Raw genomic sequence first — 25,498 nt, forward strand, 5'->3', positions numbered from 1 at the left:
ATTCTACTTTTATCTCCCTCAGATCTTGTTTTCCATTATTTCTGCACCAGGAAGGCCCTGGTGAAACAACAGACTGCAGTTTACCCGTTGCACAAACCACATAATGGAGTTTTGTGCAAGAGAGTCGGACTGTGGTCCAGGGCGTGTGCATAATTGTAGCCCTGCAGTGTAAACCCATCTTCACCCCTTGTACCCAGGACAAGGTCATAATAGAGTCTCAGCAGGTGAAGCCTGGTGGGGAAGGGAAGCCCTCTCTGCCCTGGCACAGCTGAGAGATCCTTCCTTATGTGCTCACAATCCATATAAATCATACAAACCCCGAGTTCAGGGGAAGAACCATTTAATTACTCCTCTTGAAGCAAGAATTGCCTGGCTTGGCCGGAGGTGCCGGCTGCATGAAGACGAGCGGGAGAGAGAGGCATCGACTGTATCTGATGAAAAACATCAAGGTCGACCAAGATCTCTAATTTAGATCAGCAAAACCAATATGTGTACCTCACATGGTTATAAAAAGAGATGAAGGGCAAACATCTGAAATGGTCTTATTATGCATGTCAAATTTAACCAATATCTTAAAAGCTGTGTTGACTTTCAAAGAAAACACAGCTGCTGTTTGAGGACATACTGTATCTATGCTCCTAGTGTATTCTTATATTAAACACTATACAGAGCTTTTCAAGATTTTTCAATGGGTTGTTTCTGTTAAGAGTTGATTATGTTTGTTGAAAAATTAATGGTAAAATTGTGTTGAAAACATTGTCAGCTTGCAGTCACACATGCAGCAAGTCCTGAAATTTCTGTTTTGTGTATGTGTGAATTTAGCCGATTGAGTGCTTCACTATCATACTGCTATTAAACTATTGATCCATGCACTAATAGATGTGTAAACTATACAGCTATTACTAATCATTTACAATTCAAGGAAAGGTTTAAGTCTTAATGGTAGTACTGACTCCCCTGCTGTTCACATAACTTGACCTTGAGTGATGTGGCGATGCAAAGACATCACTGGTGGTCACCACTTACTGTAATCTGTGCATCCTAACTGGGAGCGCAGACTGACTCATGCCTCCAGTGATGAACGTTTGGTTGGGTTCAAAGACAGTTTTCAAATAGATTTCTGATGGTTTATCATGTGCATGTGTCTCTACCGTTGCCTTAGCTGTTCAAACGTTAAACTGCAACTTCCAGAGGCAAATAAACAGAGTTTTAAGCTACAGCATTTAGATGACTCTTCATTCCTGGGGATCAACAGATGGTTTGGGTGGAGAGGAAATTATATACAGCCACTTTAGTCAAAAACCACAGAACTTCGCCTTGCCTTACCAACTCCTGCCGACTGTCAAGCCTCTGGGCACATGACTGATGCTAGACTCCTTCAGACAGTGTGGAAGTCCTGCAGTCAGATGCAATTATTTCTATTTAGTTGGCAATGCATGAATAATGATACAATCTGTAATGCTTTACTGTGCTTCTTTCTCACGACTATCTGGACCTGCTGTCACAGAAGTGTATTTGAAAATGATCAGGCGGCTCTCTGATGATGGTTTCCAGCAGCACACAAGAAGCTGTGATTTATCAAACGCTCAGCCACCGACATGGTCCACATTCCTCTCTTATCAGCTGCTTGATTTCCAGTTTTACCTTCAGTGGAAGTCCTTAAAGCTGTGAAGATCAACACCTCATTCAGTGTTACATTTTCAAGCTGTATGGGTGATGTTTTTATTTTATTTTTATACTAAATATAGCCTTATCCTTCCTTTTTCCCAAATCATACTGAGATAGGAAATAACTAGCTCCACACTTTGTTGCAAGAACAATGCTTCTCCTTTCATCTATGAATCATCAACCGCTGATGAAGCTAACGTTTTTCCGGTCGTATTTTAAGACATGATCAATGACACCAGCAAGCTTTTGTTTAAGAAGTGTCAGCTGGAAAACTTGAATGTGAGCCGGATATATTATTTTAACTCAAAGAGCTAGCTTAAGCTCACTTAGTAACCTAGCTAGCAAACAATTTCTCTCAGCAGAAATCTGAATTTAGGATTGAAATTTTAACAATCCCAACTAGAAATAAGAACCCTGCTTTTGTTGTTGCTGTCTGAATTATCAAAAAAAATGAATTAGCAAACGTTAGCGAGCAAGTTAAGCTTAAAAGGAATAGTAGCAAAGACGTGAAAGAAGGAAGGTCAATTACAAAGTAGCAGTGTTAGCTACGTGAACGATTTCATTGTAAAATTAAATCTAACTTTATTCACTTTAAGAAGCCTTCAGGATGCATTGCGTTTCACCTCCAATGCAGTCTAAGTCATTTATACAGCCGGAGATCAGTTCAAAGTCTCTGTGATTAGCTTTATGTTTGTCTTTCATTAAAAATGCAGAATGTGAATGAATGAGCGCCTGTGCGTCCGAATCAAAGACTCTTTCCATGACATCACAGTTTGGCTCATGGCATGGAACATGCATCTTCAAAAGCAGCAAACCTGGGTGGAAAGTACTTCCTACCAAGCATTTCTGTGGAGTTATAACACACTGCGAGGGAAACTCATATATTACTTTATAGCTGAGAGAAGAAAATAATAACAAAAAGGTCTTGTATTATAGGATAATTAAGTCCATGGGAATTCATTAATCCTTAGTTCCAGTGTGTTTCTTGCCAAGTTCTGAAAACTTTTGCAGCTACACTCTGTGACCAGCTGACACACAATCCAAAAAAAAGTAGACCATGCTGTGCAAGAAATAAAAAAAGCTGCCTTTATCTTTACAGACAGAAAGAAAGTCTAAAGAGGGAGAAGAGATAGGAAGCCAAAACAGACTTAGAATTTGAGTAATGAATGCTAAAAAGAACTATACAGATCAAGGGGATTTCCAAATGTAAACATACTTTGGAGAGGAAAGATTTAAGAAAGGGAAAGAAAATAGATATCGGGGTTGGAAAACAAGAAATACACTGGATTATGTATTTCAGCAAACAGAGCAGGGCACCTGAACTCGACACAGGAAAGCCTGAATAAACTTTGCTTCAGGGGAAGTGGAGTCCTCTTGTTCTGTAGATAAATCCAGGTTTCATTTCCCTAACAGGATGGTGACTCAGCAGGGGGACAAACGTTTTAGACCGTCACAAGCCACTGCACCAAAACAATGGATGACTGGCAACTTCGTAAACATGAACCTGTTGGTTTTTCTCACCTCTAAAAGATGTTTCATCATGAAGAAAATTACTTGTCTGAATTGCCTCCCTTGTGACGGGAGAAATAGGCGTTCAGGTGGGAAGAAAAAAAAAAACCTTCATATAAATATATATATATATAATATATAAATGTTTCTTTGCATTGAAAATGTGAGGAGTTCTGCATTAGTTGAACTGAACAAAGCTACTGGAAAGGTGAGCAGAAAGAGGACAGGACAGCGAGTGAATCAAACAGGAAAATACTCCTGTGAGAACCCTAGGCGGTGGACAATTTTGTAGATATTTGTATATCAAAGTGCAAGTATTGTTATGTCTCCGGGGACGGCAGCTGACATGATAACACAGACCAGACTGGAGCACTTCTCTTCCTGTCTTTCCTGAGGGCTTCTGTAGTCTCAGTGAGGGGCACAGCCGAGACACAGTACCTGAGAAATTAACTCTCGCACAAACAAGAAGCATATGGCACATAAACATTAAAAGTGGCGTCAAGGGCTGACAATATGTAGCAGAATACCTCTTGTTAATGCTTTTGCTGTAAGACCATTTTTAGCTCCGTTCAGACTGCTGTTTTAAGGCACAGTGTTTACGCTTCTGTGACGTTTTGCATTCAGCATGAATGAGTAGGAGGGGTGATGCTGGGCTGGATTTTTAGGTAGCAACAGAGGCATTACAGGGGCTAGATGGTATCAGCAGTGTCAGAGGGCGAGCTTCCACTGTGCCGTGCTAGCATAGCACTATAAGAAGTCCTTACGAAACAGAAACCTGTTCTTCAGACAGGTAAATGTAGGCTTTAGAGCCAGCGACTTTTGAGTTAGCTCGCTACTCTAGCTAGTGTTTAGCTAGCTTGCTATTACAACTACAGAGGTCATAAAATGTTGTCTCTAATTGACCTTCAAACAAATGTTGGCAACTGTTGTTCCTGTTGAAATCACAGCTGTGGGTAGATTTGACCAGACGAAGCCAGTGTAGCACAGGGAAGTTTTAAAATGATGTCTTGGTGGAAATGTTTATGATTCATGGCTAATTTTAGCGATGAGTGAAAGGGGTCTTAAAAATGCACTTGGTGTCTTAACAAGATATTGGGCTGAATCCATTCTCAGCATCTACAAGTATGATAAAAGGTCATCAAATCATTTTCACAAAAGGCTTTGTTCAAACTTAACAGCTTACAAGAGCTAATCTAATCATGGTCTCAATCAATAACACCTGTGCGGTAGAGGCTTTAAAAGCTTTTATTTGAGAGGTGGTCGCATAAATTAGGCCCCTAAAGAGCATCAGATGTGTATGTGGCCAACAAACATGCACCTGAATTGCTTTAAAAGAAGATGGAAGCCAGCGTTCTTCCCTTTGTTTACTTTTCACTGAGACATTACACTGAAGAAGTCTGCTAAAGACCTCCCTCCGAGAACATTAAGGGTTTACCAACAGCTTAGGCGAATTTGCATCTACCTAAGCTTACAATAAATTCTTAAAAAAAAGATGGCAGCTTTTCTTTTTCACAGGTACAAACTTGTCCAACAGTAAGAGGAAGTGGGGGCATGGCGCTACTAGTCTCAGGGAGTGAGAAATCATCAAGCTCTGATAACACACCAGGGTGGGATTTCTTATAAACACTTCACGGGGTTTCAGGGTCAGCGCTGATTTTAGAAGACAATGGAGAAGAAAAGAGCGATATCATTTTTTCAGAAAACTTAGGTACCCTGGAAAAAAAATCTATTTAGTTCACGAGACACAAAAACGTCTTTCCTGCAAAGGGCAGCAACCCCCATCAGAGTAGCTATATAAGATGGGAGGGCCCATGTAAGACAATGCAGCAGCTCCCTTGAGCAGAGTGAAGAACACCCAAGTGACTTCACATCAATGCTGCAAGCAGAGACAATGGCAGATTGAATAGGGCTCGACTAAGGAGCACCTTCAAAGGAAAAAAGTGCATTACAGTTAACTTAGCATTTCAATGAATTTCTAATGAGCGCGAGCTGCAGTACAGCCTGGGAAAAAGCTTGGAAGTACAATGTGAAAAGATTGAAGAAGGCAGTTTAAGAAGGGTAAAATTCGGAGGCTGTGTAAATCTATTACAGTCTTTTGTTTCAAGTCAGGCTCAGAGACTCATTATAGGTTTAAAACTCTGTGTTTTAAGAAGAGCAGTCAAAGCAATGGCATTAAAATACGTCAAATAAAAGACCTGCCCGCCAAAGAAAACAAGTGGCATAAACCATTTCCAGTAGAAAACCACAGATTTTGTAAAATGCTCCCTAAAACTCCTTGAAAAAGCAATGGCAGGAAAAGAAATGTTACGATTTACTACAACAAAGAGCTTATGCGGATAAGCAGTTTTTTTATTGCTTGTGTTGTCGTCTGTGTTGCGTCCTCAGGACATCCTGTGACCTCACCATGAACTCTTGCTGACTTTATTGCACGAAAAGTGATATATGCTTCACTTAAGCAACAGGGCCAAAGGGCATTTGTTCATGAGATAGTTGGTTATCAATACCTCTAAATATAAATAATTACATATTGCAGAACAAAAGGGGTCCGCTTTCTGATTGAATTATTCACACAAGGAATAGTCATTGAGCATCTTGCAGGACGTGAGTTATTGCCTCACAGTCTGGGCCTGTTTTTTTAAAAGCTGCACAGCTTCCACACTTCAATGATCACACAGCAATTTTTAAACAAGAATGGTCAAAGAAAAAAGAGTAAAAGCATTATTTTACATTTAATCTTTGGAGGTCTGCTCCATCTAACAGGTTGTCAAAGAAGAAATTAAAAAGCAGCGGAATTAATCGAAAAAAGTTTGATGTTAAAAAACGTGTGAAAACATCAGAGAGGAGGATTATATTTCTATCATAAAGATGTGAAGCTTCAGACGAATCTGAGGAGGATAAAAAAAAAGTCTGTAAAACGCTCACAGCGTCATGCTTCAAGAAGAGAAATCTGACTGTGTGAGGAGGTGTGAATGGAAAGTGTGGGACTCTAGTTACAAAAAGCGGTACTCAGGAGTATGTGAGCTCATGTCAGCACATGCAAGGCGCTGCTGCTGCTGCTGTACCAGCTGAGGTGCAGCTGTGTTTGGAGTCGGCTCTTCTTGTCCGACACGGACGCAAAGTCGGGCATGAAAGGGCAACGCTCCTGCAGCCACAGAGCACCACGGCTTATTCAGACAGAAGTTGTGCAAGGTTGGTGTCAGAGAAAAAAACAAAAAACAGATGTGTTTGAATCATTCTTTAGGCTTTGATGCATCTCTGCAATCTAAATTCTTGCTTTGCATCACAGAACACGCATCACTCTTATTTATGAGGTGACCAGAAAAATACAGTTCCTTGAAAAAGATCCCTGCAGTGGATACATCCTAATAACTCCACCATACTGCAAGGCTGCAAACTAGGTAAGGGCTCAGAACATGAAAAAGAAAAGATAGACATTTAAATGGATATTTTTGCATAATCAAGCTAGCTGCAAAGAACAATATGCATACCCAACGTATTTCATCTTACAATTTCCAAACCTTTCTTCAAGTCACGGATTGTTTTGGGTGAAATGGGAGTTAAATGCAAATCAATGTGAAAAGCCAACACTGCATTATGGCACAGTTACTTTAACAGCGGACAGAGTGACACTACAGGTCTACATGTCAGCCTGTTAACAGTTTAATTCATAAAATGAATAGAAACCAATGACTGCCAGCTCCACGTCATCATTAAGGATTTACACCAGGCTTAGTCTCTTTGAGTTAAGTATATGGGGTGTGCCTCTTTCATACAAACTGAGCTACATGTTTCATCAATGCAGAGCTTCGGCTCACTCCTCTGTAGGGGGGCCAAGAGGTATAAAGTTGAAAAGAATATTTTCATCATCTGTACTTAATGGAGCCATTGTATCAGAGGAGAAGTACACACACAGAAAGGATGAAGAAAATGCTGAACAAATGTTTGTTTTTATTCATTTTACACATCACAGCTTTTACCATAGAACAAAAGTCATGCAAAGTGTTTAATATGACATCAAGTAGTGAGATTACTGAAAGCAGAGCAGCAGACAGAACAACACGTGCAATTTAGAAGTGAAGAGTTTGCAGTGGGAGCTAAACTTGGCTTTGAATAAATCACAAGGAAGTCCTGCTGAACTGAGAAACAGAGTCAGGTTCACCTCCCTGACCCCTGCACTGGCCTGAGTCACACCTCACTGCAGAGTCAACAAATGCCAGCCCGCCGGCCTGCGCTCCATATGTGCCAGTGTGCTTGAGGAGGGGGCGAGCTACCTCTGTGCAGCATTGTCCCTCCAGCCAGGATGGCCTCTCTCCTGGGGCTATAATTCAACAATGCAATGTTTACCAGAGCCAGTCTTCAGGCAATTATGTGAATAGGTCTGGAAGAAGGGCGGGCTTGATCTACTGTTCAAACTGTGGAGTGGAGCCGGTGTTTGCACTGCTGTGCTTTGCAACTCCATAGAGTGGGAGCTCGTTGAGTCTGAATGGGAATTAAACAGCAGGCAGTCGGATCGCCACACACAGAGCGCCAACCACCGAGCAGAGCCGATGCATCACCCAGCAGAGACTCAACACGTCATCAGAATTAACTGATGCAGAATATTGAGCAGCAAATGGAAGGGCCGAGTTAAACGCATGGAAGAGAAAGACGGATCTTTACACCGATGACACGCGCTCTTCTGTCTGTAGAGTTATAGGAATCCAGGGCGCCCTTCCCCCAACACACACCAACCCCCGATGAAGTCAAGGGACACTTATGACAGTCTATACTGGGAGAGATCACTGTGCCAACATTATCAGCGAAGGTCTGATGTCATACAGCAAGAAAACAAAGTGGCCTCACTCACTTATTTAGGATCAAGTAAGACCAGGTCAACCCATCTTCAGGTCTACAACACACTCAGATCAGATTGCTTCAGAGGTCATTTTCTCCAGGATTTATTGAACATTATGGCGTAAGAACAATGGCTCGAATCATTTCTCACACATGTACATGCTGGTGGTTCACAGCAGGCTAAGCGGGGGCTCATTTATTATTAAGACCTCTTACCCACTGAGAGTTTTTATTGACTTTGATTGTTTGAGTTGATGCGCATGACCCTGACATTCCAGCGGGGGTGAGAGGAGGGCCCATAGTAACACCAGAACGTGTGCGTAATTGAATCAAGAGAGACAGAGAGTCCGCCTGCTGTAGTTCAAAGTCGTAACGCAAGAAACAGATGCTTGTGGATCCAGATAATTTCATTACGATATTATTGTTGGCTTGGTAGTCAATCACACTGGGGTTAAAGTGTGGAGGACGTCTCCTTTCACCCCTTCGTGTCAGGGGAAGGTAGCGCTCTGGGGACCGGAGGGATTTTTGTGGATCGATGAGAATGAAGATAAAGAACTAGTGTTGTCTTTGAGGGTGCAACTGATCAATCACCCAAGCTTTCTTTTTTCTTTTTCTTTTTTTTTACATGGCACCAAATCACAACACCAGATATCTCATAAAACTTAATACAAAGAGCAGGTTTACCCAACATTACTCCATAATGAGCAAACGAGGGTCGTCATGATACCTGAATTTTAAACTTTGATAAAAATCAGAATTACATATATACCTGATTTGATATCACAGCAACAAAAATAGAATTCCCATAGCACCCAATGTTCATTTCTTGAGTTCAATGATCGACCACTGCAGGTGAAGTCCAAACGTACACATAGCAGTTTGTCTGCTATTTTGGATGCCTTCATTCCTCTCTTATGTCTCTGAATGTCTCTCCAATACAAACAATCTAAAGTGAATCTAAGTATCAAAAACACTTTGACAAATAGAGCAAGCATTCCCCAACAGTTACTCTGAGAAAAATGACCTTTTAAACAGGCCGAAACCTCGAGCAGAACTAGACTTACTGACAAATAACGCGGACTAGATGAACTTTTATTTAACTTTGTGACCCGACAAAGTGTATAAATCATTTTCATCCGCAGAAGAAAGCTTGGCACTCCATCGCATGTCACCGCGGGATGTTAAATATACCTTAGAGTCATCAGCATAAAGCTTTTCAAACGTCTGGAATATCACAGCTCATATCCTCTTCTATCCGGCAGGTGTAAGATTTATGTCTGCTGGCCGCCTCACTGATGCCCCATCGTTCAAAATAATATTTAAAAAAAAAAAAAAAAAAAAAGCTCCCCTTCAGATCACATCAACACTGAGGAGTCGCAGATATCTCAACCATGACAGCTCTGTTTATTAGAGGGCACAAAGGTGAAAGAGCAGACTGGATTTTGAGAGGGTGGAGAAGGGCGGTGGGGGTTGGGGGGGGGCATCTATTCCCAGCAGCAAGACGATGATCATCATCCATATGATTCACACCTCCCCATATAGCTGGTTAAAAGTATATAAGACTGGTATGTCATTTATTATGCTGGAAAAAATAGCAGTAGTGCACCGTAGTCGAACTCATTACAGCTTTTCATTACAATCATTTATAATGCAAAACGTTTTACGAGTCCAACTTCTAAAATATGAAGATTCGCTGCTTCTAATTTCTCATAACTGTGAGTTCAACGTTATCAGATTTTTGTCAACATTGGAAATTTGAGGACCGAATCTTAGAAACAAAAACTTGTCTTGCACATTTAAGATGCCACATTTTCAAACCAATAGAACAAATGAGCGTAATCAGTATTTCTAAAGCACATATTATAGTAGTGTAGTTTGAATGAATAAAACATAAAGGGAAAAAAATCATTTTGGCGCAGTGTCATAAAGTGTTTGACCCAATCACACTTTTCATTTATTATTTATAAATACTCCTGGAAGGAATTATAAAAGCTCAGCATTAATAAGAAAGACAAAAAGTTATTTCAACCGATTTAGGACACTACTGAGAAAAACTCAAGTAAAAGCCATTTTTCTTAAACACACTCACAATATCACGTGTAAAATCAACTCCATGTGTAATCAGTGCAGACTGACTTGAGTTTGAGGAGGTTTTCAGGAGTTGAGGACTCCAGAGAGACTATGAATAGCATGTATCTATGGACAAACTTAGCCCAGCTTCACTCAACAGCAGCTTCTAGTTTGTCAGATTACTTTTTAAAAGCATCTTAACTGCACATGCTGATGTGACAGAGTGAGCTGAGAATCCTTTAAAACAGCCCACATACATGCGAGCAGCCCTGCACAGGCACACCACTATTTACTGAACATAAATAGAAACCATCAACACACTATGCCTTTCGACATGACATATAAAGCACTGATTTGTTACTTTGACCTGACCCCTGAGAGATTGAACAGCTTAGTGCTCTGCGTGGAGGGAGAGAGAAACAAAAAGTGAAGAGAAAGGGTGAAGTTGAGCTCACTTACAGTAACAAGCTGGCATGTGAGTATCAAACAGAAGGTAAGTCCACAGATCGAAGTAGTCGGAGTGCCCATTTTCCACCAACCCAGCACAGGCTGGAGATTGCAGGGGAGAAAAGAAGAAAAAAAAAAACCCGAGGTCCTTCAGTGGAGTGGTGCACCTTTTTTCAGACTTTTTCTCTGTGTGTGTGAAGAAACCCGGACTGCTGCTCCTCTGCGCCCCACACCCGGCGGGACTTCATCAACAGGTTCAAAAAGAGATCCGATTTTTACGCGCTTGTTTGTTTGTTTGTTTGTTTGTTATTTGAAAGAGACTCCACACTTTTGTCCTCCTCGCTCGTGCACACCGAAAGTTGGGACTTGTGTGCGTCTGAGTGCAGTCCTGCAAAGTCACTGGGAAGTCCTGAGCTGGGACAGAGCAGGGGAGAGAGAAAGAGAGAGAGCGAGAGGGAGAGGGAGAGAGAGAGAGAGAGAGAGAGAGAGAGCTACAGGAAAAGTAAAAGGCGGAATGGAATTCAGGGAGTGCTGAAAGAGAAGACAGATAATCCCTGTGCGGGGGAGACGCCACCTCGTAGACCCACGACCACGCACTGCTCACGTGCGTCGAGGCCGGAGACATTGATGCTTTCGTGGTGTTTTACCCCACTGAGTCCACGGACGGATAACACGTCCGTCTGTGGTACTTCTTAAACCGTTTCTGAACGAGATGAAGTACGAAGAAGTTTGGATTATGTCAAAGTAATGTAGCATCAATGTAGCCTTACTGTTAATAGGTAATTCATTTTGGTGTGTACAATAAAGAATCATAGGAAAACTGGAAAGCTATAACTCTATGAGTGAAGGCTAAGACGATGCTTCTCTCTGTACTTTAATACGCTTTACTTCATATCAGCGTTACACATCACATAAAGCATCACCCCCCCCCCCCCAAAAAAAAGCAGATTTTGGCCAACAACAACACCAAGACAGCCAGGATGACGTCACAGCAGTTCACATGAAAATGTTGTGTATTGTCATAATAAGATGTATGAATATTGAAAGTTTTTAAGAATAGTGCATTAAAAATAATCATTATATCAAGTACATTTTTGTTCGGTTGCCTTATTGCTTATATGCTTGTATGTTGTTGTATCTTGTATGCTTGAATGTGTGTGTGTGTGTGTGTCTGCTGCATTGTATTAATCTTTGTCTTAATCTCATTAAATAATATTTAATAAGATTAATACAGTGAATAAATAAAGGGAGGCCATGTTCTGGTATTCCTTTGTATCGTAATATAATAGTTATATAATAATGCTTCTTCTGCAGGGACTTAACTATAGAGGTTTAAAAAGAGTTGTATGATGGCCCCATTGTTTGTTTGTTTGTTTGCATATACAGTTCATGAATGACGCATTAACATTGAAAAAAAAAAAGAAAGCTGGAAGTTGTCATTTTCATTTAAACATCCATGTCTTTTGTTTCCTTTTCGTGCCCTCAGGTCAAACATTTTAAAAGTCCTGAATGAGATGTTGTTCAGCTGCACTCGACTCTTCACTTCATTAATAAATGTTAAATAAAAGTAGTATTGAAGCTCCTGGACATTCAGTCAACAGTCAAGATTGTTTTGGCAGAAAATCTATGCTGTTTGAAACTAAATTAAAGGGGACCTATGTGGCTAACAGTGGCATATTTTAGCATTAAGCGCCCTCTACTGGACTGATAATGTGTATTACAACACGAACTGGAGGGGAGTAATGAAAGTCCCTGTGTTGTCTTACCGTCCCCGAAATGTCACGAGGATAAACCAAAAAGTGAAATGTTTTTAAAATCCTGACACGAGGATCTGTGAACAGGACTGTGTGTCTGTTCATTCAGTGTTAACATCATACTGTAACAGAGATTTGTGAGAACAGCTGTTTCCAATTAAAAAGCTGAACCCAGAATAAAAATAGAGAGGAGCTGTTCTCATGTGTTCGCCAAACTAGGCTAAAAGGAGAGATGGACAGATTGGGCTTATCATGGTGGTCGGTATGTCGTGAAGCTATTGTGAGAGTTGCATTCTCACAAACTAATTAGATTATACAGCAATGTCTACATAAGAATTTACTAGTTGTTTCTCATTAAAATACGCAACTGTGTTGTCCCAAAACAGCACACCTGATGTTTCAACCTTTCATTACCTCACCTGATCAAAGCTCATGTGTGGTTGTGTAATTATGGAATTAAAATCCTAAATCCTTGGGGTGTCGGTAGCCAGTGGTTATGTGGTGCTAGCCCAATGAACAGAGGCTGAAGTCCTACAAGCAGGCGGCCCAGGTTTGAATCCGATCCTTTTTGGCATTTAAAAAAATAAACCTTAAAAAGTACTTATGCATCTCTATGCAAACCAGAGCACAAGGAAGAAGCTTGGTTTTTTGTAAATACTTATTTTTAATGCCTGTTATTACTGGCAGGTACTGTAGGCGTTAGGCGAGGTGGTTGATAGTACACTGCATACACAGCCAGTGTTCACATTTTTCACGGTTAAGATTCACAGTGAGGGACATGTTTGACTTTTTAAGAGAAGCAGGAGGACCGTTTTTTTTTAATCCTTTTGCCATGAGGAGAAACCAGGGATGCAACTTCAATCTCAGGTAGATTCTATTACTGTTCTGCTTATTTCAAACAGGAACTTACAGACACAAAGACTAACATGAATTTTTTTACAGTAACACGACATTATCTATCCAATATCCAGCTTTCTTTTGACTGATAAAGTCATTCACTGTTTCTCTACAAATATGAAAAAAGTGACTTCTATTGGTTGCCATGTCCATGTGAGATCAAATAAACCCAAAGGGGGACGCTGAGACTGAATCACAAGTCCTTCGAGCAGACGTTTGTTCCAGTTCTCTTTAGACTACTCTTGAATACCACAGAGAGATCACTTCGGCTCTCGACCGTGAATACACACTGGAAGCATCCCGCTGACCGCAGCGATGTGATTTAAGGACTCCTCCCTCGCATCCTGTCAGCAGAATAGAAGTGGAAAATTTGTGTCTGACATGTTTAGTTAAAGCATTATTATAGGTCCTGAAACCACAGTGGCCTTTAACAAAATGCAGAGGATACTTCTGCATCCTCCGCTCTGTGACTCATGAACACCATCTATTGGTGTTTAGTGTAGAGTCTAGTACTTTTCAACCATAGCTTCCATACATAATCAGATGTTCAGTGGCTAATTATTGGTGCAAATGTTTACACAGTAGGTAAACTCGGATTAATTTGGGGGTAGACTGTTGAATATACTGTCAGCTTTATCTAAACGTTTTATGTCCATTCTGAGAAAAAACTTCATCCATGGAGGACACGGACGGTCATTCCTTACTTTAAGTTTAGCAGCGACCTTTGATTCAAATCTGATGACTCCCACTCTTGTGTTGCTGAAGATGTCAGATGACTCACTCCAGGCCCAGCCGGCACTGTCTATTACATTTAGCGTAGCTTAGTGGGTTTAAGCCAACGGGAGCTGGACTGTGCAGCTGTAGGGAACAGCTGTGACAGTGGACGATTGATCAGCCAAATAAAAAGTTTCCGCTCTCAGTGAGGGTCGACGCCCTTCAACTCTGACTTCTTCTACACATTACGTTGTCCTCATCCTTTCACACTTATTTCAGCAAGTAACTTCCACAAAAAGGTGTTTTCCAAAAATGAGAAGTCGTGAGGCTTTCAATGGAGACTTTGCATAATGCACATTTAACACTTTTGTTATTTCTTCATATAAACTGGGAACTTAGAGTGTCGGATAAAAACTAACCTGAGGTTTTTAGAGTTATCATTATCTGCCCATTGTGACACGTGGTGGTTTCACACATGCACAAAACTCCTGAAACTTCCTGAAATTGTCGGGGCTTACTGCATGTGTAAAAGCAAACAACTGATATTTCTCCCTGACTTCTTTCTGCTCGCCTTAAAGTCAAATGTTCATGTGAAGTTGGAGTGATCCAGTGTTTGAATGCAGGCAGTAATAATCAGGAAACTTCATTGGGAGAGACCGGGGGGGGTTGACGATTTTTCCATCACGTGCATCATATTCTTTTCCTTTTGAAAGTATGTGCGTTAGCACTCATTTATAAATACTGTGAATTCACCCAACTACAAATAGCACTGATGCAAAGTCACAAACTGTTCTAATGGCGTCGGACGTTGATTGGTCCTGCCATTTCTGCGTCTTCATTTTTACGTAATGTCCTGCCTCCTGACTCCCAACACCCACCTACACCTTAAATAAGAATGTCTTCAGAATTGTATTCAGCGGTTGACCCTGCAGCAAAAGCACACTGAGTTCCTTGAATGGGTCCTCCTTGTCTCTGAGGAAAGTTACTGTGGTGAAAATTCAGCTTACATCTGCAAAGGGAACATGGAACCAGGCGATATCTGTGAAGTGCCTTTAGCAGCATTTTAGGAGACTTTCTTACCAGAGGATGAGCTCACACAATAATCTGGTGTTTAAAATAGAAAGGACTGAGTGACCAAAAGAATTTCAAATGGCTTCAGGTATTTTGTTATAAGAGAATCTCCCTATTGTCAACATGTAATCAAGTCATTCCCCAAAGGATAGAGTCATGTGTCTTGGCTGAAACAGACACTGACTGTCGCTACAAGACACACAGCTTGTGTTTGTACCAAAATCAAAGAGGCATCACAAAGACAACATCATCAATCCAGGAACATCTATAGCTGTGAATTCAGCCTAAACACTGTGCTGCCATTGGCCAAATCTAACACGGATGTAGTCATTTCAAATCTGCATCTATTTCTGAATTCCCCCCCCGGGGACAAATGAAGTTTTTTTTAAATTGAATTGAAATATTCAAACGTACCAGACGTGTATGTCAGCCAGGGTGAGCTGCATGTCTCTGAGATCCTCCAGTAGATAGGGTAACCTCTCGAGGGGACAGCTGGGAACATATGTCTCTTTCTATTCAAGGACAAACTTATTTCAAAACACATGTTCCCGTTCACACTCCTTTAGTTACACATAAGTTTTAGTATCTTGTAAGAAGCACCAGCATTTCAAACAGGCACTATTAGGTTTTATTGAGCGGCAAGCTTTGTGTTAAATACCTCTATCAAAAGCCTGGATGAAGGACAATGAGGAGTTTTAGTTTTTAACGTGTTGAATTGGGACGCGCTCTTCTTCTGCAACATCTGGGTCTATAACTTTGATTCATCCTGTAAATACAAATACAAGCCTGTTAGGTCTTATGGCTCATCTGGATCTGAACTTCAGCTTGAGCAAATCTCCTTGCAGTTGGGGGTTCAGTGCCTTGCACATGGGCACCTCGGCAGGAAGTGTCCTGGCACCTCTGCAGCTGGCAGACCAACTTCCATATTAAACATAATTTTGCAGCAATCGATGTTTTATTGAATACACATAAAACTTTCTTATTGTCATGGAAAGCTCCCGTCACTGAGAGTCTGAGAACCTTATTTGGGTTTCAAAAATTAACTGAGCATGTTGACGCACCAGAAAAATAAAACTCACTTGTTATTTATTTGAGCATTAAGTGCCCTCTAATGGAGATAAAGAATATTACACCCAAGACCAAAACAGCCTTTTCATTGCAGTTAAAAAGATAAACTGAGGCCTTAATGGATAGCATAACTCCATTGACTGACATCACAGAACACGTCTGTTTTTATTCAAGGACAAATATCTTAAACAAATGTTCCCCATGTGGACGAGATCACTTTAAGTCACTTTTTAAACAGCTTCACATTGATTCACCTTTCCTGCCCAATAAATACCCAATCCTTATTAAGAACAGCGGCGGTGGGTCCGCAGTGAAACTGTAACTCTCCTGGTGGATTTTTTTTTAGCTCCAACAGTGTTCGATCACCCATTTCCTTTGAATACATTTTAGTTATTTAGTTCAGAAAATATAGCATAGAATTGTTTCACTTCTACAACTTTCCATTTTTTATGAAAATATATTTGTAACACCTTGATAAGGCAGATAAAAAAGGTCCTCTGATCCTCCACAGACAGTGTACTATTATTTAATCAAATAAAAAGGTTGGGCATTTTGTTTTATTGTGTGCAATTATTTTCCTCGACCTCTACAGAGTTTCTGAAAACAGTCATAAAACTCAAGGGACAAGTAAAACCTGTGAATAGTTTATTTATTTAAACAAACCATAATGATAAATGCCAGCTTATGAAATATAACATATAATCAGCCACAGTTGTATGTTTGAAGTTGTTTAATATTGGATTCATCATTCTGATGGTTGTAAACATTAGAGTGGATTGAGCTTGCTGAATCAATAATGGTGTATTCTGCAGGACAGACTTCTCCCCCTGTGTTCACCCTCTGTCGGCGCGCTGCCCTTAAAACTGTATACTGGTGAAAAAGAATTTCCCCTCGGGGACAATAAAATCAAAAAGTCAAAGTCAACTGGACGAGGATTTGTTGAGTGCATTGTTAAAAAGCTTCCAGTTCAGTTCCGTTTGGTCTGATCAGTAATATTTTATCTTCGGGAGGACGCACAACATCTCGAAAAGGAGATTGGCCCCAGTCAGTGCAGTGTTCCCTGTCAAGCAGACAATATGTACATTCAAATAATGACTGTGCAGAGAAACTAAAGACGAGACTGAAACAAAGTGTGGAGTACCTGTGGTGTCGTAGGCTGGAGACACCTCCACTAGATCACATCCAACCAGGTTTAAACCACGGCAGCCTCGAATGATCTCAACGCCCTAAAACCAAATCAAATCAAAGAAGATACCTCCGTTTTTTGATACATGAAATATGTGGTTGTGTTGTTTTTTTCATATGCAAAGAGGCTCAAAGGATTGAAGTCTGTTTTACTGATTACCTGAATGGGAGTGAGGCCTGCTATCTCCGGTGTGCCAGTTCCAGGGGCAAATCCAGGGTCGAGAGCATCTATGTCAAAACTGAGGTAAACTGGACCACTGCCCATCTGAGCCCTGACCTCAGCCATCAGAGGAGCCAGAGATTTGAACCAGCACTCCTCCACTTGTACCACACGGAAGCCCTAAAAAACAGATTCTAAAATGTTTAGATTCAAGGTTTTTCTTTGGCTTCACATCCAACAAATCTTCTATAATGGGTTTTTTTATATGTGAAAAAGTGAGACAACAGCAGCCGCTCTGGTATCCCTCAAACCACCGGTGCTCATGGAAGGGACTACTCGTAGGAATATGTGGTATACATGATCCAGGAAATCAGGATCTATCTGATGTACTGATTCTGTTAGAACCCCAAGAGGTCAGAAAAATATGTTGCATGCACTCACCCGTGCACAGCTGTGGGGTAACTACAGCAATACTCACTCTCCTTGTCCATACTATAGACCACTGGTGTCAAACTCCAGTACTCGAGGTCCGGCTTCCTCAGACTTTAAGATGTTTCCCTGCTCTAACACACCTGCTTTAAACCAATGTGTTGTCATCAAGCTCTGCAGAAGCCTGATAACGAGTCACTCATTGGATTCAGCTGCGTCCGAGCAGGGAGACGTCTAACAGTCTGAGGAAGCCGGCCCTCCAGGACTGGAGTTTGACACCCCCTGCTTTAAACTATAAATAACAGTGTATGGTCACTCCACACTGAAGAAGGGGCAGGCCGATACACATATTTAAATGTTTGTAGCCTGATGAATTAAAGGCCTGGACCTGGATAATTCATTCCAATGCTTTTTGGTTTTGAAGTTTTTATTCACTTTTTCCACCCTAAACATTTAGATGTCGTTGCCCTACGTTCATCTTTTTATGCCTGATCTCCAGTCAGAACCTGTGAGTGGAAAAATGAGGTTTCTTTAAATACTGGATATTCTCAGTGGCATTTTCACTCGAACTGTAGACAAACAGAATGAGATAAAGAACAGCGTTCATCCTAAGTTCCTTCCTTATAATCATAAACACTTAAGTTATGGAAGTAGAGGAACCTGTGCTCGGCTCCATTCGTATGAATCAGGAGAGTAGCCTGAACCTCGCAGGCCGATCTGGACCACTCTCTTACAGTCCAGCAGTCCCTCCTCCACACAACGTCTGAATGGAGTCCCATGTCCAATCTTCTCCCCCAAGACCACGTCACTGGTGTCCGCATGAGCATCCACATGGATCAGACCCACTGGGCCGTGCCTGACAAATCATTAGAGTACACTGATTGAAGCACGAGAAAAAAAAAAAAGGACGATGAAATTGTCAACAGATTCTCTCAAATATCAGAATGTTGGTCGAAGCTCAAAGGTTTTATTTGATTGTTCAGGGGAGGCATACTGCACGTCTGCACATAACACACAGTCGTGCAAAAAGTCAGAGAGAAAATCATGCAGCAGAATCTTTCTGCAAAAACACAGTAAATATATATCTGTCATCAAACTGCTTGTTTGTTATATTTGTCAGTGTCTTGTAATTTCCTCGTGGGCTGGGCACCCTTTGGTATGAATAACAAACTAAACTACAACTATGCAACAATAACCATTCACAGTTTGACATTCCTACTTCAAACAGTAAATCTATCAACGGAAGAAAAACTAAACTTCAAATTTCAAATTGGCAGTCGAGCTTTTAGAATTTGCACGGGCCATATTTGGACTTCTGTCTTTTTAAAACACTTACTACACATTCTGAAGTTCTTTCTAATAAAACTTGTTAAATGATATATAATGATATATCCTAAAAGAACAAACACAAAGTGATTATGAGAAAAGAATCTAACTTGCTGTCCTGTTGGTTTAAATGACTGTCGCTTCAGGAACAAGGCCTAATTCGTGTCTACCCTCGTACGGTCAATGAAAGCCTCTGAGAACTCAATAAAGAAATCTGATCACATAATTAGTTATCAAACATATTATCATTATTATATCAAAAATATAATGCACAGGAACAGTTAATCATGGACTTCTTACTTCTCAGCAACAGCCTGCAGGATCGGATATGCAATGGTGTGATCGCCACCTGCAGACATCAGAAACTCCTCAGTGTCAGAACTTTAATCACAGCCAAGCTGCAGTTCAAAGTGTTATTTAAACGATATTAATTACACACAGTCAGCAGAGCTGGCTTTAATCAGGATCAAATATTTGACTATCTGCTCAAAAGATGAAACAAAGACTTGTGTTTTTTCTACCCATGGTCAGAGGGATACAGCCAGTAGCCAGGATCTTCCTGTAGGCCTCCCTGATGCGTCTGCAGGTGTCCTTCAGGTCGTACACATTCACATTGACGTCCCCGATGTCGGCCACCATGAGAGACTCGTACGGCGCTGCCCTGGTGCCGCTGTTGTAAGCTCTCAGCATGGCAGACTCCACTCTGATCTGTCTGGGACCAAACCTGTCGACAGGAGGAGGGAATACGAGGCGTTTATTGAAACTTTTCTCACTGCAAAGATTCCTGATGAGGGATTTGACTGTTAAAGAAAGCAGGGTAGGATTTTTGGTTCAGTGTTAATGTGCCCATACCTGACCTACGTTTTTTAAAGCTACTCACTGTGATTTACTCAAAAACCTACAATAACTAAATGAAATATAAAGCATTGGTGTAGTTTTAAAGATCCTCGCACATTAAAGTTCAAGCTGTCTATATTTACTTTAAAGTTTGTATATTTAAGTTTTAGACTCATCTAACAACAAGCATCGTAAAGTAGATGAAGCTATGGATGCAGTTTTGCAAAGGAGGCGTTCAACGAGCAAGCAAGTCCATAAACTCACTGGGGAAAGTTTAACTGAGGTCATAAACCAAGCAGGAAGTTGGGTCAATATCTGGTGGACTTTAATGCAGTCTGACCTCTTTTGCAACCCTCAGAGACGCCCCCTGCTGGCTGACAGGAATACTGCAGGTTAAAAAAGACTTTCACTCTCTTTTTTTTTTTTTTTAATCAAGAGCCTGCTGCTAATTCTTCAATTTACTAAATGGTTGAACTGATAATTTGTACTTCTCTAAACATATACGGATTAAAGAATTCAAAGTTGTCCTGACAACATAATTCAACAAAGGTGACAATAAAATAATGTACCTTGCAAATATAAAATGCAGGACTTTTACTTTAGAATTATTGTGTTAAAATTGCCAGTTTTATTAAAGTTGAATATCTTCTTTTTCCACATCTACAGTTACAACTACTTATACAGGGCACTGATATCATTAATTATATAACAATAATTAAAAAAAAACTACCTTTATAAATGTTGCCATGGTAACAAGTGGTGCAATAGTAGCCTAGTATTGTCACAAATGTGGGCAAGTTTAAGAGTAGTTGAATATTGACTCTGGCTGCAGACACAGTTTGAAAAGCAGAGCATTCAGCACCTGGCTCCGGGTCTGTTGGAGGTCCCGGTGTCTATCGGGACGCCTATAAATGCCGCATCAAGGCCGTCTGCTGTCTCCTGAAAGGGTAACTTCGCCATGGTGGGGATCCCAGACACCCGAGCGACGAACTCGGCGCTCGGAGGGACATTGTATCGGCTCCCCGAACAACTATTCCTGCACACACTTCTTCTTTCGCTGCACCGAGACACACTTTGTCGTGTCCTCGGAGAGAAGAGGTCCACATTTGTCCCACTGTAAGACGGAGAAATGACAGTGCGAGTTATATTAAGGTTCCTCAAGAAAGGAAGCATGTTTGCGGACAGTCATAAGTTTGATATGGAGTTGCTGTGTGCTGACACGGTCACTACTGGAAGGTTACTTTAAGTGAAGAAAACAAGCTCGTAATTTAGGCTACATGTTTCACCAACAGTGAAGTGAAGATCAGATCCAACAGGTGAGACCATCGCTGATAGTCAGTAGAGATTTTAATAGAATGACGTCACTGCAGGTCAGGTTTAAGTCTAATTTTGCAAACCTTTACTGAGGGTCCTTGTGGTGTAGTTTACAAAGTTCAAACATGGTTCTGACCCTGAAGGCAGCATTGGTCCAAAACATATCAGGTGGGAGGGACAAGAAAAGAAGTCGATAAAACATGAAGAAATAGAAAAATATATTTACAGTAAGTCAAACTCATGAGCAATAAGGCTTTTTCACTTCATTCCAAACCTTTAATGACTACATTGAGGTTTTATTCATTTTTAAATGCCGTCAGGATTACAAACACAGAAGCCTAAAACAGGCACAAATTAATAATTAGCCTACCATCCCACTCTTGAAAACAATTGACATCTTGGCCGCATTGCTAACTTCGTTGCATTATTAAATCAAATTGGCATCTTTCTCAAATAAACAGAAAATGACGTGCAGGAATAAATACATGTTACTACCAAGTATCAGATATTCCCATGTACATTTAGCCGACTATAATATGTGGAGTTATGTACGAATTAGGGGGTTTTGTAATGTTTTGAGTATTTTTAATCTATCTGATACGTCTATGCCAACACATTCTGTTTGCAAATATTGTGTTTTCGGCTTTAGTTAAATAAGAGATCATCTTGCAGCAGGCTACTCTTGATAAATAAAGTATGATATAGTTGCCTAGTTTTTTTAAGTGACGTCATTCTTGATTGAATTATTTAATATTAAAATGTATTTGATGTTATTGTTTGAGACAGAAGTTTAAATTGAGATGTCAGAAAAAAAAACATGTTGTAAACATGCTCGTAAAGCAAAACGATGACCAATGAAGTCAAAATCACGACACATGACGTCGTCTTAAAAAAAAATAAATCATAATATATATATATTTTTTAATATTCAGGCATGTACATTATGATATGTTTATGTGTTCTTATAGGCTCTAATTTATGATATAAGCGTGTAGCCCATAGGTTTTAAATAAAAGGTAGGTGGCTGCCCTGGATGTGAAACAGTTACTGCGTGTTGCAGAGGGGGGGGAGGGGGGGCTTGTGTTTGCGCACTTCACCTGTCGTCCTGAGGAGGCAGACTCAGACGCCGCTCATCTCAGAACTGAACGCATCCCGATCAAGCTTGTCACATTACATTGCATAATATCGACAAGCCATCATGGTAAGTGCGACATTGTGTGTGGAATTATGGTGTTTTATTTCCAGATGCGCCGCCTGGCCTCGATTCACAGAGAGAACAAAGAGGCGTAGGTCGTTCTTGTAAGGTGGATCCAAAATTTCTCTTTGTGTCTCGTTTTATTCTGCAGCCTGTAGGGGCTATCAATTAACCATTTTTTCTAGTATTTCTTTTTAAATACAAAAATGTAGGATTTCACGTGGTGTGATGCATACCTGCTCGAGAAACCCTTAATCCTCTCTCACACATAACTCCTGTAAATGAGCTTAGACACCACTGTGAGCACTGCTTTCATGCTGAACAACCACTTTGTCTACGTGAATTCCTGTGCCTTTATTTAGCCTTCATATCAATTTAAATTATCTGTTATATATTATGTTATCATTTAATCATGATCCCTTTCCAGGAGATTATTTAGTCTGAAAATGATATTAGATTTTCAGTGCTTGATGAAAAGAGACCACCAGATATGCATATCTTTTTAATATTTACGAGACATAAATTAATTAGCATGGACAATTCCTTTGTGAAAATGAGGCGTTTTAAAGAGACAGCACACACAGCATTGTGTTTGACCTAGATAATCCTCCTCTCCCTCCAGTAATCCCATGCGCAATAGACACACAGTCTTGTGTCGCAGCAGAAAAAAAAGGATGGGCTCCTGTACGAGACATTTTACAAAACCTCGATTGGAGCTGCCTTCTTCTGACATAAACTGGTGAATTGCTACGCTGTGATCTGCAGTTTCCTCGAGCATCATTCGAGGATTGTTTCATGAAAGAGAGTTTTTTGAGTGAATGTGGCTTCAAAGTCAGGAAGGTTTTAGTTCTTTTCTATTCCTCCGTTTTAATTAGCGGCGCTCCTGGAAAATCTCTTTTACTTATGAGCAGTTCAAGGTTCAACTCCTCTAATCCAAATCTTCTTTTGTCTGTCCACCAGCGTGAGTGCATCTCCATCCACGTCGGTCAGGCCGGAGTCCAAATTGGCAACGCCTGCTGGGAGCTTTACTGCCTGGAACATGGGATCCAGCCGGACGGACAGATGCCCAGTGACAAAGCCATTGGAGGAGGGGATGATTCCTTCAACACCTTCTTCAGTGAAACTGGAGCTGGAAAACACGTCCCCAGAGCTGTTTTTGTAGACCTGGAGCCCACTGTCATCGGTAAATTATCAATGAAATAAAACCATAGATGTCTAATAATTTAATTTAGTCAAACCATCAAGTCATTTCTAAATTAACCTGTCTCCTTAGACGAAGTGCGCACTGGAACCTACCGCCAGCTGTTCCACCCTGAGCAGCTGATCACTGGCAAGGAGGATGCCGCCAACAACTACGCCCGTGGACACTACACCATCGGCAAAGAGATCATCGACCTGGTGCTGGACAGGATCCGCAAACTGGTGGGTAACTGGGTGTAGAATGGAATCCACTCCATCGATTCACAACCAAAGATATCCCATCAAACCTGTCATGTTGAGAACTGTACCGCGACATTATATGGGCTAAGACTGTCGTATGAATTAATTGCCTATCTCTTGCTGTCCTCAGGCCGACCAGTGCACCGGTCTTCAGGGTTTCCTGGTCTTCCACAGCTTCGGAGGTGGCACTGGTTCTGGTTTCACCTCCCTGCTGATGGAGCGTTTGTCCGTCGATTACGGCAAGAAGTCCAAGCTGGAGTTCTCCATCTACCCAGCTCCCCAGGTGTCCACCGCTGTGGTGGAGCCCTACAACTCCATCCTGACCACCCACACCACCCTGGAGCACTCAGACTGTGCCTTCATGGTGGACAACGAGGCCATCTACGACATCTGCCGTAGAAACCTCGATATCGAGCGTCCCACCTACACCAACCTGAACAGGTTGATCAGTCAGATCGTGTCCTCCATCACTGCTTCCCTTCGTTTCGATGGCGCCCTCAATGTTGATCTGACAGAGTTCCAGACCAACTTGGTGCCATATCCCCGTATCCACTTCCCTCTGGCCACCTACGCCCCCGTCATCTCTGCAGAGAAGGCGTACCATGAGCAGCTCTCAGTAGCCGAGATCACAAACGCCTGCTTTGAGCCAGCCAATCAGATGGTCAAATGCGACCCTCGCCACGGCAAGTACATGGCCTGCTGCCTTCTGTACCGTGGTGATGTGGTGCCTAAAGATGTCAATGCTGCCATCGCCACCATTAAAACCAAGCGCTCCATCCAGTTTGTGGACTGGTGCCCCACTGGTTTCAAGGTTGGCATCAACTACCAGCCCCCCACTGTAGTTCCTGGTGGAGACCTGGCCAAGGTCCAGAGGGCTGTGTGCATGCTGAGCAACACCACTGCTATTGCAGAGGCCTGGGCTCGACTTGACCACAAGTTTGACCTGATGTATGCTAAGCGTGCCTTTGTTCACTGGTATGTGGGGGAGGGTATGGAGGAGGGGGAGTTCTCCGAGGCCAGAGAGGACATGGCCGCTCTGGAGAAAGATTATGAGGAGGTCGGAGTCGACTCCATTGAAGGTGAGGGAGAGGAGGAAGGAGAGGAGTATTAATAAGAGGGGGAAAAAAGCTCAAGAAACAAATGATTTCATTTGTTTTTAATCACATTCCAACCCAAAATGTTTGTCTTTTAAATACCTGCTTGGGTATGTTCAGAGTACAAATCATCTACATGCCAAATGCTCTGTCTTAATTAAAGATCCTCGAAAAAAACAATGTGCGTGTCTTTTTGTTTTTCTTTAAGAATAGTGATACAAAAGTGATATGGGAATAAATCATGCTCCTTCAATAACACACTCGGATAATATAATAAATGATATAAGCCAGGTTTTGCAGTACTTGTATCATGTTTTGAATTCTTCTTAAATTTAAAAAGTCTAATATTGTCAGTGTGAAAGGTTCCAGGTTATATGAGCTCTCCTTTGCTTTTTACACTAAGGAGCATTTCTGACAGATTTTGTGAATGAAATTCTTCAGACTATTGTTTATTAATCGTCTAATCTTTTTTTTTCTTCACGCTGTT

General features: G+C 41.2%; 3 protein-coding genes across 5 annotated transcripts in view; 1 reads left to right on the forward strand and 2 right to left on the reverse strand.

Moving 5' to 3' along the window:
* hspg2 (heparan sulfate proteoglycan 2) overlaps nucleotides 1-10,945 on the reverse strand; it is a 96,832-nt gene extending 85,887 nt beyond the window's left edge. For all 3 annotated transcript variants that reach the window (XM_079359219.1, XM_079359218.1, XM_079359217.1), the window contains exon 1: nucleotides 10,540-10,945. In XM_079359219.1, coding sequence (XP_079215345.1) covers nucleotides 10,540-10,608 — 69 coding nt within the window. In that variant the 5' untranslated portion in view covers nucleotides 10,609-10,945. The remainder of the gene's footprint in view (nucleotides 1-10,539) is intronic.
* Nucleotides 10,946-16,663: 5,718 nt separating this feature from the next.
* Nucleotides 16,664-21,260, reverse strand: agmat (agmatinase (putative)). Its single transcript, XM_079358833.1, has 7 exons — nucleotides 20,831-21,260; nucleotides 19,653-19,855; nucleotides 19,432-19,480; nucleotides 18,466-18,661; nucleotides 17,377-17,556; nucleotides 17,173-17,257; nucleotides 16,664-17,091 (listed from the first exon to the last, which is right to left on the reverse strand). The coding sequence occupies exons 1-7, from the start codon at nucleotides 21,139-21,141 to the stop codon at nucleotides 17,018-17,020; spliced, it is 1,098 nt and encodes a 365-aa protein (XP_079214959.1). The 5' UTR covers nucleotides 21,142-21,260; the 3' UTR covers nucleotides 16,664-17,017.
* A 1,135-nt stretch (nucleotides 21,261-22,395) lies between these two features.
* LOC306833629 (tubulin alpha-1B chain) lies at nucleotides 22,396-25,209 on the forward strand. The gene is made up of 4 exons (XM_079359023.1): nucleotides 22,396-22,483; nucleotides 23,438-23,660; nucleotides 23,751-23,899; nucleotides 24,048-25,209. The coding sequence occupies exons 1-4, from the start codon at nucleotides 22,481-22,483 to the stop codon at nucleotides 25,026-25,028; spliced, it is 1,356 nt and encodes a 451-aa protein (XP_079215149.1). The 5' UTR covers nucleotides 22,396-22,480; the 3' UTR covers nucleotides 25,029-25,209.
* The last annotated feature ends 289 nt before the right edge of the window (nucleotides 25,210-25,498 follow it).

Source organism: Symphodus melops, assembly GCF_947650265.1.
Source record: "Symphodus melops genome assembly, chromosome: 13".
In the NCBI taxonomy this organism is placed as follows: domain Eukaryota; kingdom Metazoa; phylum Chordata; class Actinopteri; order Labriformes; family Labridae; genus Symphodus; species Symphodus melops.

Bases quoted from the DNA above. Each gene is read 5' to 3' on its own strand.
- agmat (XM_079358833.1), bottom strand. From the start codon at position 21,141: ATGCTTCCTTTCTTGAGGAACCTTAATATAACTCGCACTGTCATTTCT. The intron at 19,856-20,830 runs GTGCTGAATGCT...TCCTGTCGACAG, and splicing joins TCCAACAGACCCGGAGCCAG to GTTTGGTCCCAGACAGATCA. The intron at 17,258-17,376 runs GTAATCAGTAAA...ATTTGGTTTTAG, and splicing joins CAGGCCTCACTCCCATTCAG to GGCGTTGAGATCATTCGAGG.
- LOC306833629 (XM_079359023.1), top strand. The intron at 23,661-23,750 runs GTAAATTATCAA...CTGTCTCCTTAG, and splicing joins CCTGGAGCCCACTGTCATCG to ACGAAGTGCGCACTGGAACC. The intron at 23,900-24,047 runs GTGGGTAACTGG...TGCTGTCCTCAG, and splicing joins TGGACAGGATCCGCAAACTG to GCCGACCAGTGCACCGGTCT.